This window comes from Zingiber officinale, chromosome 3B, assembly GCF_018446385.1.
Source record: "Zingiber officinale cultivar Zhangliang chromosome 3B, Zo_v1.1, whole genome shotgun sequence".
Taxonomy (NCBI): Eukaryota; Viridiplantae; Streptophyta; class Magnoliopsida; order Zingiberales; family Zingiberaceae; genus Zingiber; species Zingiber officinale.
The window spans coordinates 55,497,047-55,507,992 of NC_055991.1; the positions used below are offsets into that span (position 1 = coordinate 55,497,047).

The 10,946-nt window shown below is 37.8% G+C and overlaps 1 protein-coding gene and 1 pseudogene across 2 annotated transcripts; both read left to right on the plus strand.

Moving 5' to 3' along the window:
- Nucleotides 1-4,879: 4,879 nt before the first annotated feature.
- Nucleotides 4,880-5,023, plus strand: LOC121968703 (annotated as a pseudogene).
- Nucleotides 5,024-7,458: 2,435 nt separating this feature from the next.
- LOC121968306 (auxin-responsive protein SAUR21-like) lies at nucleotides 7,459-8,582 on the plus strand. Of its 2 annotated transcripts, XM_042518737.1 has the most exons (2): nucleotides 7,459-7,915; nucleotides 7,990-8,582. In XM_042518737.1, the coding sequence occupies exons 1-2, from the start codon at nucleotides 7,880-7,882 to the stop codon at nucleotides 8,446-8,448; spliced, it is 495 nt and encodes a 164-aa protein (XP_042374671.1). In that variant the 5' UTR covers nucleotides 7,459-7,879; the 3' UTR covers nucleotides 8,449-8,582. The 2 variants fall into 2 exon arrangements, with proteins under 2 accessions (XP_042374671.1, XP_042374672.1); XM_042518738.1 differs by having other exon boundaries at nucleotides 7,459-8,582.
- The last annotated feature ends 2,364 nt before the right edge of the window (nucleotides 8,583-10,946 follow it).

Below are 10,946 nucleotides of genomic sequence, written 5' to 3' on the forward strand. Positions count from 1 at the left end.
ATCAAAGTCCTATAACGCATGATATACAGATTTAGCTAATTATATAAATTAATTAGCTAAAACAAATCCCCGGCTAAAATCTAATCCATTGAACAACTATGGTTAACTTCGTTAAACCTAATCGTTCCATTAATCGATTAGATTAAAATCTAAACCAAAATCATCCTAAACTCACCCAAATATGAATCTATCATCTAACCACTCATGAACAACCCATTCATCCCTAATTCAATGCATTTACCTAAATTATCAGCTATTATTAATTCTGTTAACAAATTTCATATCAATGAACAAAAACCTCACCTACTGAAACCAATCAGATCAAGAAGTAAATCAAGGATCAATGTGCCTTACACCTTACCTCAATCTCACAGCCCTAATTGATCCACAGCTTGGTGAGTTTGCTGCCAGAAAAAGATGTAGCTACGGTACCTGTGGCTTTTATGGCAGCAACATAAGCAATTTCCAACTTCAGATCAGCAAGCATCAGGAACTAGGGCAGATGACAAATCAAAAGGAAAGGTGATTGAGGTTGGCTTATCCTCGAATCGCCGAACCCCTCTTCACGCCGGCGATCTAGGGCATGGGTGAGGTGGAAACTCGGCGTCGGTGATTAAACTCGTAGCTGTCGGCGACGGAGCTCCATGGTCGGCAACGCTGAAGAGGAGCGGCACCAGGAAACCAGGGCACGGCTAGGGCCACACCGACGTTGATAGCAAGAAGAATCGAGGAAGAAGGCTCGATTGTCGATGCTAGGGCAGAGGGAAGTCTCGGTCGTTAGTGCGAGGAGGAGCGATGATGTCAGCAGGGTCGGCGATCTAGGGTAGAGGGGAGGCTCTCAGTGATGAAGATGGAAGAGCTCAAGCCCCCGGTGGCAGGCGATCGACTAGCGCCACTAGAGCCCGAGAGGAGGAGACAGAATCAGGAGGGGAGACAACGTCGGCTGGGGCACACGAGGAGAGGGATCAGCTTGGGTTTTGTACTCTCGGGGAGGAGGAGTGTCACGTTGCTGTCGGTTGAGGAAGAGGAAGAGGTGGTCGGCGCCAAGAGGAAGGGAAGCGACATCGGGTTGGGGGAAGAATCGGGCGGAGAGGACTTAGGGCACGAGTGAGAAAACGGAGGAAAAAGAAAAAGAAAAGGAAAAGAAAAAATAAAACTTTTCCTCGTTCAATGGGGTAGCCTAAACAGACTTTTCCATGGCCCAATAATTGCCCCGTTAAACTCATCATACGAGCTCCGAAAAATTCTTAGAAAATTTTTGAAAATTCCCTTATGGTTATTCGTCCTTTTTCAATACTTTACATTCTCCCCCGCTAATAAAAATTTGGTCCCCAAATTTCGTTATCTACCATCAGCAAGGACTATTGCCATAAATCACTTCGTTAGATGCTTCATACATCAGATCGCCAATTACTGTTGTATTTTCTATCACTTCTTCCTCGATCAATAAGTTTTTTCCCTTCAGATCAGTAGAAGAGGGCTTCCTGCATTGGTGCACCATATGTCCTTGTTTGTCACATTGATAACATCTGACAAAGACCTTAGAGTAAACCTGTGGTGACAACTATGGTGGCTGTTGCGATGGCTGTTGCGGTGGCTACTGCATTGAAGGATGAGAATTTTGAGGATGAGCTGGTCGATTGTTCTAGTCGTCTCTCCCCCCTAGTTTCCTATTTTGTTGCTTTTCAATAGCCAATGCACGCTAAAAGGCCTCTGACACCATCAAGAGTGAATGAAGACTGAGGGCATCTTACAAGGCCCCCTAAGTAACGTGCCACGTGCTGCTCCTCTGTCTCGGATAGGTCATTGCGGCCCACCAACTACAAAAACTCTTCTGTATATTCGTCAATCAATCTCGCGACCTGTCTTAATGTGTGAAGTCATTGGAACAGAGTTTGAGTGTAGGAGAAGGGAAGGAAGTGTTCCTTCATGTTTTACTTCATATCTTCCCAAACAGTTATTTGGGATTTACTTTACTTGTCCCAAGAGTGCCGCATCTATTCCTACTATACTAATGCTCGCCCTTTTAGTTTGATGGTAATTAACTTTACTTTCATTTGATCTGGAACTCACTTGTAGTCGAAGATCTGCTCTACTTTAATCCAGTCAATGAAGTCCTACTCTCAAATGAACCAGAAAATTTGAGAAATCTTGAAATTTGAAGTCTCCAGCATGCTCCTCTCATCCATGGTGTTCCTGAGGTGAGTCCCGCTAGTGATATGGGTTCTCGAAGGAAGACTCAGATCCACGATATGAAATCTCACGATCTTCGAGATCTCGCGATGCTATACCCTTGGTTAAATCTGTAACTTGCCTCCGTAAATTCTTAATCATCATTATATCCTGTACACTATGACCATGGTGCTTAGCTACCTACGCTAAAGCCTGCCAGTTGTTGCGACCATGACTATGACCACGACGACCTACCATTGGATCTTTTAATGACCTTATTAGGGTATAATACCAACTAATGTCAGACAGGATAGTGACTATCCTATGGGCTAATGAGAAGAGGAAAATTGAGGAGAAGATAAGAAGAGGAACTTCCCAAAGGAAACTTTTTATTAAAACTAGAGGGATGATTCTTCAACATCTAAATATGACTCTTATATAGACCACAACCTAAGATTCAAATAAGGAAAGAAATTACAATTAACAGATCTTAATTCTAATCTTGTAAACAAAAGAAATAGATTTTTACCCTAAAAGAAAAATAATTAACTTAATGATGTTAACTCAAATCAAGACATGGATCAAGACAAATCCTCTCTAAAATATATAAAAAAATATAAAAATTACCCTAAATACCTAAAAGAATATAAAAATAATAAAAAAAATGGTAAAAAGACCCTGAAAAGGATTTAAACGATGGAATTTGGGGATGAAAATTTGATGGTTATAGTTTCATCGTTAATAAACATAGGTTTTCGAATTTTGCATGTGTGACGACTTATAGAGCCTAATTCCAAGTCCCGGCTCAAAAGTTATACCCCGTTTGAAGTTTAGAGACTCATATTGGGCTTTAACACAGGTTAAGCCTGCATCAATTGTGCAACCCATTTAAAGTTTATTCTACTTCTGAAATTTGAATTTTACGATAAAAAATTAAATTTTTATACTCATTTGACCTACTTAAATTACCTAAATTAAGTTGATCACCTAAACCTTTATTAAAAAGCTTATGAAAATACCTCTTTCACTACGTTTTTATTTCTCCATTGTTTACTAGTACCCTATTACATTCATCTTTAATACATTTTATTTGAATAATATCTCTTGTGTTCATTTCTCTCACTTTAACTATTCTATAAATATTCATTTCCCCTACTTTTGTATGCAATTTTTTATATAATTGTTCAAAAGTTTTATGGTTTACTTTATTCATTACTTTCTTAGCTTCTTTCTTGGCTATTGTATATTTTTTAAAAAAAATTCGTTCTTACAAATATATAATTCCTTATAAGCTATTCATTTTTCATCATTTTCTCTTGTATTTCTTATTCCACCACAAAAAAATGATAATTCTAGTTAGTCTCATTGACTATCCCTGAGGGGACTAGCCCGGTCCCATGAAAGTTTCCCACCTGCCATCAGGGTAAATCAGAAATCATACATGACAACCAGCCCAGAAGTCCAACATCCTTTGATTGCGCCCCCCCCCCCCCCCCCATTTAGAGGAAAATTTTTTGCAAATACGCCATAGTTGGAGTTCGAACCGTGGGTGCATAGGTAATAACCTGGATATTCTGCATGGCACCATAGTCCCGAGGACTAAAACTATCCTGGTAAACTTTTATAGTGACTGGTCCGACCACCGAAACAACCCCTTATCAGAAAACCACCTAAGGGATATTTTAGAGAAATGGTACCACTGTGTTGATAAGAGGTCCCATTTCTATGACAACACCTTAGTCAACAGACCCCTTCAAAGGAGGATTTATTTGTTGCTAAGGGAACTTGAACCCAGAACCCAGGCAACACATGTCTCCATGCTAACCACTTGGGATAAGTCACTTCAACTTCTTATTCACCTCCAAGATTCCTTATTTAGTGGTGCATGTCCCTTTGACTTATCGAGTATACTCTTAGCTATTATTTTATTCGTTGATATCAACTTATCACATATCATATTAGAGTCACCGTATATTTTTTCTAATACTTGTACTCGTACATTCTCCTTAAATATATTTTGCTTCCCATCCTTTAACTTCCACTACTTAATTCTAGGAGTCGTATATATTTTCTTTCCATTGACACTATGCTTAAGGCGTATATCTAACACTACAAACTTATGTTGGGTAGTTAAGCTTTCTCTAGGGATGACCTTGCAATCTTTACAAATCTTTCTATCTTTCTTCTTAATTATAAGAAAATCAATTTACGATTTATTATTCCCATTTTTTAATGTGATTAAGTATTCTTCTATTTTCTTAAAAAATATATTAGATAATATAAGGTTATATGCTATCGTAAATCTAGACTCTTTATTAACTAACTCTCAATTAATTTGGTGAAGCATAAAATGAAATTACACTATATCATTTTTTCACACCGAAAATAATTTTAAAGTTTATTAGTAATTTCCACAGACACATCAATCAGAGATCTAGAGTTCAAAACTTAGTTGCGGTATATTATTAGAAAATTTGCTCATTAATCAATTAGGAGTCTAGAGTTCAAGATTCAGTTCCGGTGTATTATTAGGAATTTTTTTCATTAATCAATTATGAATCTAAAGTTTCAAACTCAATTGCAGTATATTATTGAAATTTTTTTTCATAAGTAATTTTCTCTTCTCTTTAGTCTCACATCTTAGGATTAACAATACTATAAGCGAAGAATCTTCTATAAATACCTTGGGCTGATGATATTAGAAAGCATATTTTTCTCAGTTTTTTAGCTGAGATTAAGTATAATATTAAATAATTTTTTTATAAAGGAGAGTTCGTTACAATAGCTTGCTGTTAGAATTTTTTAGCGTCACCCTTGTATTGCACTATTGCAAGGATTTGCTGCACCCTTACCTAATTTATAGGCAGCCTTTTGGTTAAGATTAAGTGTAGTGTTTGTTCTTATCATTTTAATATAGGTGACACTAGAGAATAAGTCATATTATCATTGAATATTTATTTACTTGACATTAAATATTTATTTATAAAATTTACGTGTATTCATGTATTATATTACACAGGCAACGTGTGTTCACAATCGCTAGTCTAATATAGTTATTCCTTCGTCGTTTTTCATTCCAAACTCATAACCCCCATGTATCCTCATTTTTCACTCTAACATGCTTATTTAGATCACCACCTATCAAAATCATTTCATTTAGTGGAATATTTTATAATATTTCATCTAAGTCGTCTCAAAATCTTGATTTGGTAACTTTATCTAATCCTACTTGTGGCGCATATACACTAACTATGTTCATAGTTTCTTTCGCCATTGTTATCTTAAGGGCTATAATTTTATCCCATTTTCTAACTATTACAATTTTATCTTTTAACGAACTATCTCTAACACTACCCACTCAATTTCTTGATTAACTCTTTCCTGTGTATCATAATTTAAAACATGAGTTATCTATCATCTTTACTTTCTCACCTATCCATGTTGTCTCTGGTACACAAAAATTATTAATTATTCTCTTAATCATCGTATTTACTATCTTTATTGATTTACTAGTAAGAGTTCCTATGTTCTATGTTTTATGTTTCAAATATTAGATTATTAGTTTTCTTATCATATTTGTTCTTATCTAATCTATGGTGTGAGAACTCTTGTCTATTTAATACTACACCTAAGTTCTCCTAGAGATGTAGCAGTCCTTGCCGATATGTTACAGTCGGAGCCTGCAATGCGAGCCCTTACATATTTAGCATTATACCCAAGTTCTGTAGGTGTAGTGGTCCTTACCAAAGCGTTATAGTCGGACCCTATAACGCGTTCCTTCCGAGTAACAATCTAGCATTAGCATAGTAGTTTGATAGATCTATTTATTGAATATTTGTCATAATTTTAATGCTGTCAGACAACCTAACGTAACCCTCCTCCTTTATCTAGGTTTGAGACTGGTCATGACTGATTCGTCATGGGCAGAATTTAAAAATAGAACGATCAAATTAAAAAAAATATATTTTTAAATAATTCATGTTTAGTCTTTATATATGTTTCTTAGTTTTTTTTTATTGTTTTTACTTTTTTAAAATATTTTTAAAAAATAGATCCAATTCTTGCTTTTGTATGACACTACTTGCTCATGTCACTCGTCACATCCTACATATGCTCATGTCACTCATCACATCCTATAGATCTGATGATAAATTTTGAGGCACCTAATTAATTTTTTCGGGACGATCTAATGATTAACACATGAGATACTATCAACTTAAAGTCTGAAATTTGAATCTCGACGTAGCCAAATAAATACCTCTGTTAAACTATAGATGAACTTTTCTTTTAAATATCTTAGCATTTTAGATTGAATTGGAATCTCCTGTAAACTTTAGCAAAAATAAATTTCTTAAACATCTCAGACTTCATCAGCGTCAACATAAATGGCAGCATATGTTTAGACAGTACAAACATTTGTTAAAACATGAGGAAAGTCTAAAAGCTGATAATTCCAAAGGTTTCTAATCAAGTCCTAACTAACGTTTTGGTGCTTTACATGCCCAAAAGCACAATTCCACTTGGAAGCAAAAATGAAGTGCTGAAAATGAATACGCTTAGGTCGAGCAACTTGCTCATGTGATATCAATTTTCTGTTGTTCTTGTAATCGAATTCACTTGACAATAGAGAAAGAACAACTAGTAATAAACTCGCTAACCCCTCTTTGAATTGTTCACCAACACTTTATTGTCAAAGTCCATTTCATTGCTATGCACCCTTCCAACCCACCTCAAACATGAACTTTCAGGTAAATAAACCAGGGCGAACACATCTATCTCTAAAATTAATCAAATGATGCCTATACGCTTAAATTATTTTTTTTAAAAAAAAAAGCCTCATGCTTTGTCAGGGTGACAGCTGCTTTCCTAGATAATATATTGCGCTTGGATTAGACAACAATTAAAGATAACAGCGACCTCCACTATATGCCCATATCTGACTTCGCCATGCAAATTGATTATGTTACACGAAAAGGCATGGTGACCAAACTCTAAGGCGCCTCCTCGTCACTGGCAAGGTAACGCTGCTTCAGCTCATGATCAGCCATCGAAAACTTTTCCAAGTACCTATCTTAATGCTCACCACTAGTCCACTACCAACTAATCTCAACTTGATGGGTGGTGACGACTTCTGACCAATATCCATCCATAAACAGTCTCAAATATGCACTTTTCTTTTGTTCCAATCCCCACTTTGTCTTGTACGGCTGTGCACGGTCCATCAACTGTATAAAACTATCCTTAAATTCCTGAAACTTTAACTAAGTGGAGTCACCAAACAAATCCTTTAGATCTTCTTAATCAGAGTTGGAGTTGGAGTTGGAGTTGGATAAAGATTAATTAGCCAGTCAAGCGACGCACCTGTCTTATTCGAGACGACGTTCAGATAAAGGAGACGCCCTGTTTGATCAATTCTGCCAATGGTTTTTTTTTTAAACATGATATGTTTTTTTGTTTGTTTAGAATGAAAAGTAGGGTGATTTGGCTATTGGGATGTGATGAGAGAGTTACTATCTGTTGCCAGTGGGTTCCTTGTTCTCCACCGAAAACGGAAGTCATTTTTAATCTTAGCTTGAATTTACTGAATCTGTTTTAAAATGAAAGGAGCAGAGCAGCAGTGCTCGAAGGCTGTTGAATTGTTAAGTCTTCATCTTGGTCGCCAAAAGTGATCAGGCGGCAGGAGATAGAAGGATTAAGTATCAGAGATATGGAATTCCAGCGTCGCCTGCTCTTTTCAGCCCCAGTACTCCATTATGTTTCTATTTAACTCTTTCCTCTGCCCAATCTTTCTTCTCATCTTCTTCTATTCGTATGAAGAGACGCCGCGGATTCAGGCTGGGGCGGCGCCTCAGCGGAGTGTGGCGGCGGCTCTTCCGCCGCCGTCGCAGGCACTACCTCCGCCTAGACCGCGCCGCCGCAAACTCCCTCTCGCCAGCAAGCCGCCTCTCGGTGAGGGCGAAGCTCTGCGACTGGGGCCGCCTCATCGCCCGCCGCTTCGGCCGGGCCCCGCGGCTGGAGGAGGAGACGGAGAGCGGGCGGCCGTCTCCAAAGGGGCACCTGGCGGTGTACGTCCGGTGCGAGAAGGAGGGCGGGCCGCCGCGAAGGTACACGGTTCCCGTAATCTACTTCAACCACCCTCTGTTCGCGGAGCTGCTGCGGGAGGCGGAGGAGGAGTTCGGGTTCCACCACGCCGGCGGCATCACTATCCCCTGCCCAGCCGCAAAGTTCGAGAGCGTAAGGACTAGGATCGCAGCCGCCGATAACAGGTTCCCATAGATACGCCCGTAACATGACTGGACTGGACCTTTGTCTCCTCTACGGCATTGCGCTTCTCTTTCGTAGCTAATCATTGCCATTGTTTGTTGTCTGAGCTGAGGATTTACTTCTCAGCGATTTGATTTTGAAATAGGTCTTTCTCGAGAAAAAGTTAACAGCTTCCATTTGTTTATCATGAGAAGGCAATTTGAATCGGATCACTGATGGATAAAGAACGACCACGTAGTAATAATAATAATAATAATAATAATAATAATAATAATAATAATAATAATAATAGATAGATAGATGAGTTATATAATATAGAAATTTTTCATATACCGACAAGATAAATTAATAAGTATTTTGCAAGTTTCATTTAAAAAAAATATATATCTATAAATATAATATAGCTGTGGAACGATAGATATCTAACAACTTAATATCTACCATAGCTTCGGGAGCCGAGAACGACCACATAGAATTAGGGAGAGGGAGTAAATAAGTTTCTACTAGCCTACTCAAATATTAATGATCCTGTAGTCTCATTCTAACCCAGCTTTATTAAGATGATTTAATTTAAATTTAGATGGATATAATAAGATAGTGGTGCCGTGTCAAAAGATTCATCGATCAGATACAATTCAGACTTGTCCGTACATTTTCATCGTGTGTCAAGCACAACATGAGCAATAATAAATCGTACCCTACCTGACTTACCAAATTGTATCATTTATATATTGTTAGTTTTGTAGGAATTGTGTGTAGATTATTGACTAGAGAAAAATATTGTCATATATATGTTTTTCACATGTCACTTTCCTCTTCGCAGCTAAAGTCGATCTCTCTTGTCAAACCTCTGAAGAGAATCTAGGGCAACTATATTTCGTCATCACGGCACCTTCCTTGCCCCTCCGGTGTTTCTCGCTTTCAGATCCTCTTGCGACTACGAAGCTTCCAGATCCTTGTGCCCCTCACCATCTCTCTCATCAAACTTCTGAAGAAAAGCTAGAGCAACCCTATTTCGTCGTTACGATGCTATCCTTGCCCCTTCGGTGTTTCTCAGGTGGCCGCGAAGCTTCCAAATCCTCACACCCCTCACCGTCTCTCTCGTCAACCCTTCGAAGAGAAGCTAGGGCAACCCTAATTCGCTGCCGCGACGCTATCCTTACCCCTTTGATGTTCCTCGCTCGACCGCGAAGCTTCTAGATCCTCACCCCTCACCGTCTCTCTCGTCAACCCTCTAAAGAGAAGCTAGGGCAACCGTATTTCGCCATCGCAACGTAGTCCTCGCCCCTTCGGTGTTCTCGCTACCGACCTCTCACCGCAGCCCCTCTATGTGAGGCTCCTTATCTTTGCTAGGTCCCTCTTCTACTTCCCATTGTTTATAGTTTTTCTCTTGTTTTTTTTAGGCTAAATGTATCCATTTTTGAAATTAACACTGCTAGAAAATCTGAAATTAACAACTATTGGATCTTGTGCGTGAGCTTCACAATTTAAATGTTCAGGGCTTAAAGAATTCTATAAAAATTATGTTGGTTATGGCCATTCGCATTTCTATTTCCATGAGCCTTTAGAGGATGCATTCTTCTGGTCTGTTTCACATGAGAATATTGTATTAGATTACAGACAACATTCTTTTTTTATGTATATTTGATTTCGATTGTTTTTTCTAGCATTATGATGATGATATATAGAGTCTTATTTCATTTGAATATGAAATTCCCTAGCTATGGATGAAAATTACGGTGAAGATCACTTATATATTCCTCAAGTTGTAGATGATCGAAACCCAAAATATGGGATAGAGTTCTCATAAATAAATGAGGCATTTTCATTCTATAACCAATATGCACGTGAATCTAGATTTAGTACCAGGATAAATAGTAATAAGAAAAATAAGATGACAAATGAAGTCGTGTGGAAAATATTTGTATGCTTTAATGAAGGGCATACGGATGATCAATGGAATAAACAAGCAAAAGGTGATCAACGAACAAGGGAAAGAGCATGTGGCGAAGTTAGAATTGGTTGAAAGTCAAAGATTTCACTTGTTGAGAAACAAACTAGACATGCATGCATGGGTTGTCACTAATTTCATAGAAGGTCATAATCATCCACTCTCGACTCCTTCAAAGGTGCATTTGTTACGCTCACATCGTAATATTTCAAAAGTAAAAAAAATCAATGACTTAACGGTTTTTAGAAGCCAATGTGTCAACTTGTCAACAAATATGATTATTAGAGATAGAGTATGGTGGACCCGAGCAAGTACATTACATAGAAAGAGATATTAGAAACTTTGAGAAAGAGCTAAGGGATGAACAAAAGGGTATCGATATCAAAACGCTAATCGAGCTATTTACATCTAAGAAAGAAAAATTCAGCTTTTTTTCTTTGAATACAAGACTAATTCAGATAATAGATTTAGTAGGTATTTTTGGGTTGATCATGTATCAAGAACAACATACAGTGTATTTAGTGATGTAGTTATATTTGATACAACATATAACACCAAT

Excerpts from the sequence above, each read along its gene's own strand:
- LOC121968306 (XM_042518737.1), top strand. The coding sequence starts at position 7,880 with ATGGAATTCCAGCGTCGCCTGCTCTTTTCAGCCCCA. Across the intron at positions 7,916-7,989 it reads GCCTGCTCTTTTCAGCCCCA|AGACGCCGCGGATTCAGGCT; the intron begins GTACTCCATTAT and ends ATTCGTATGAAG.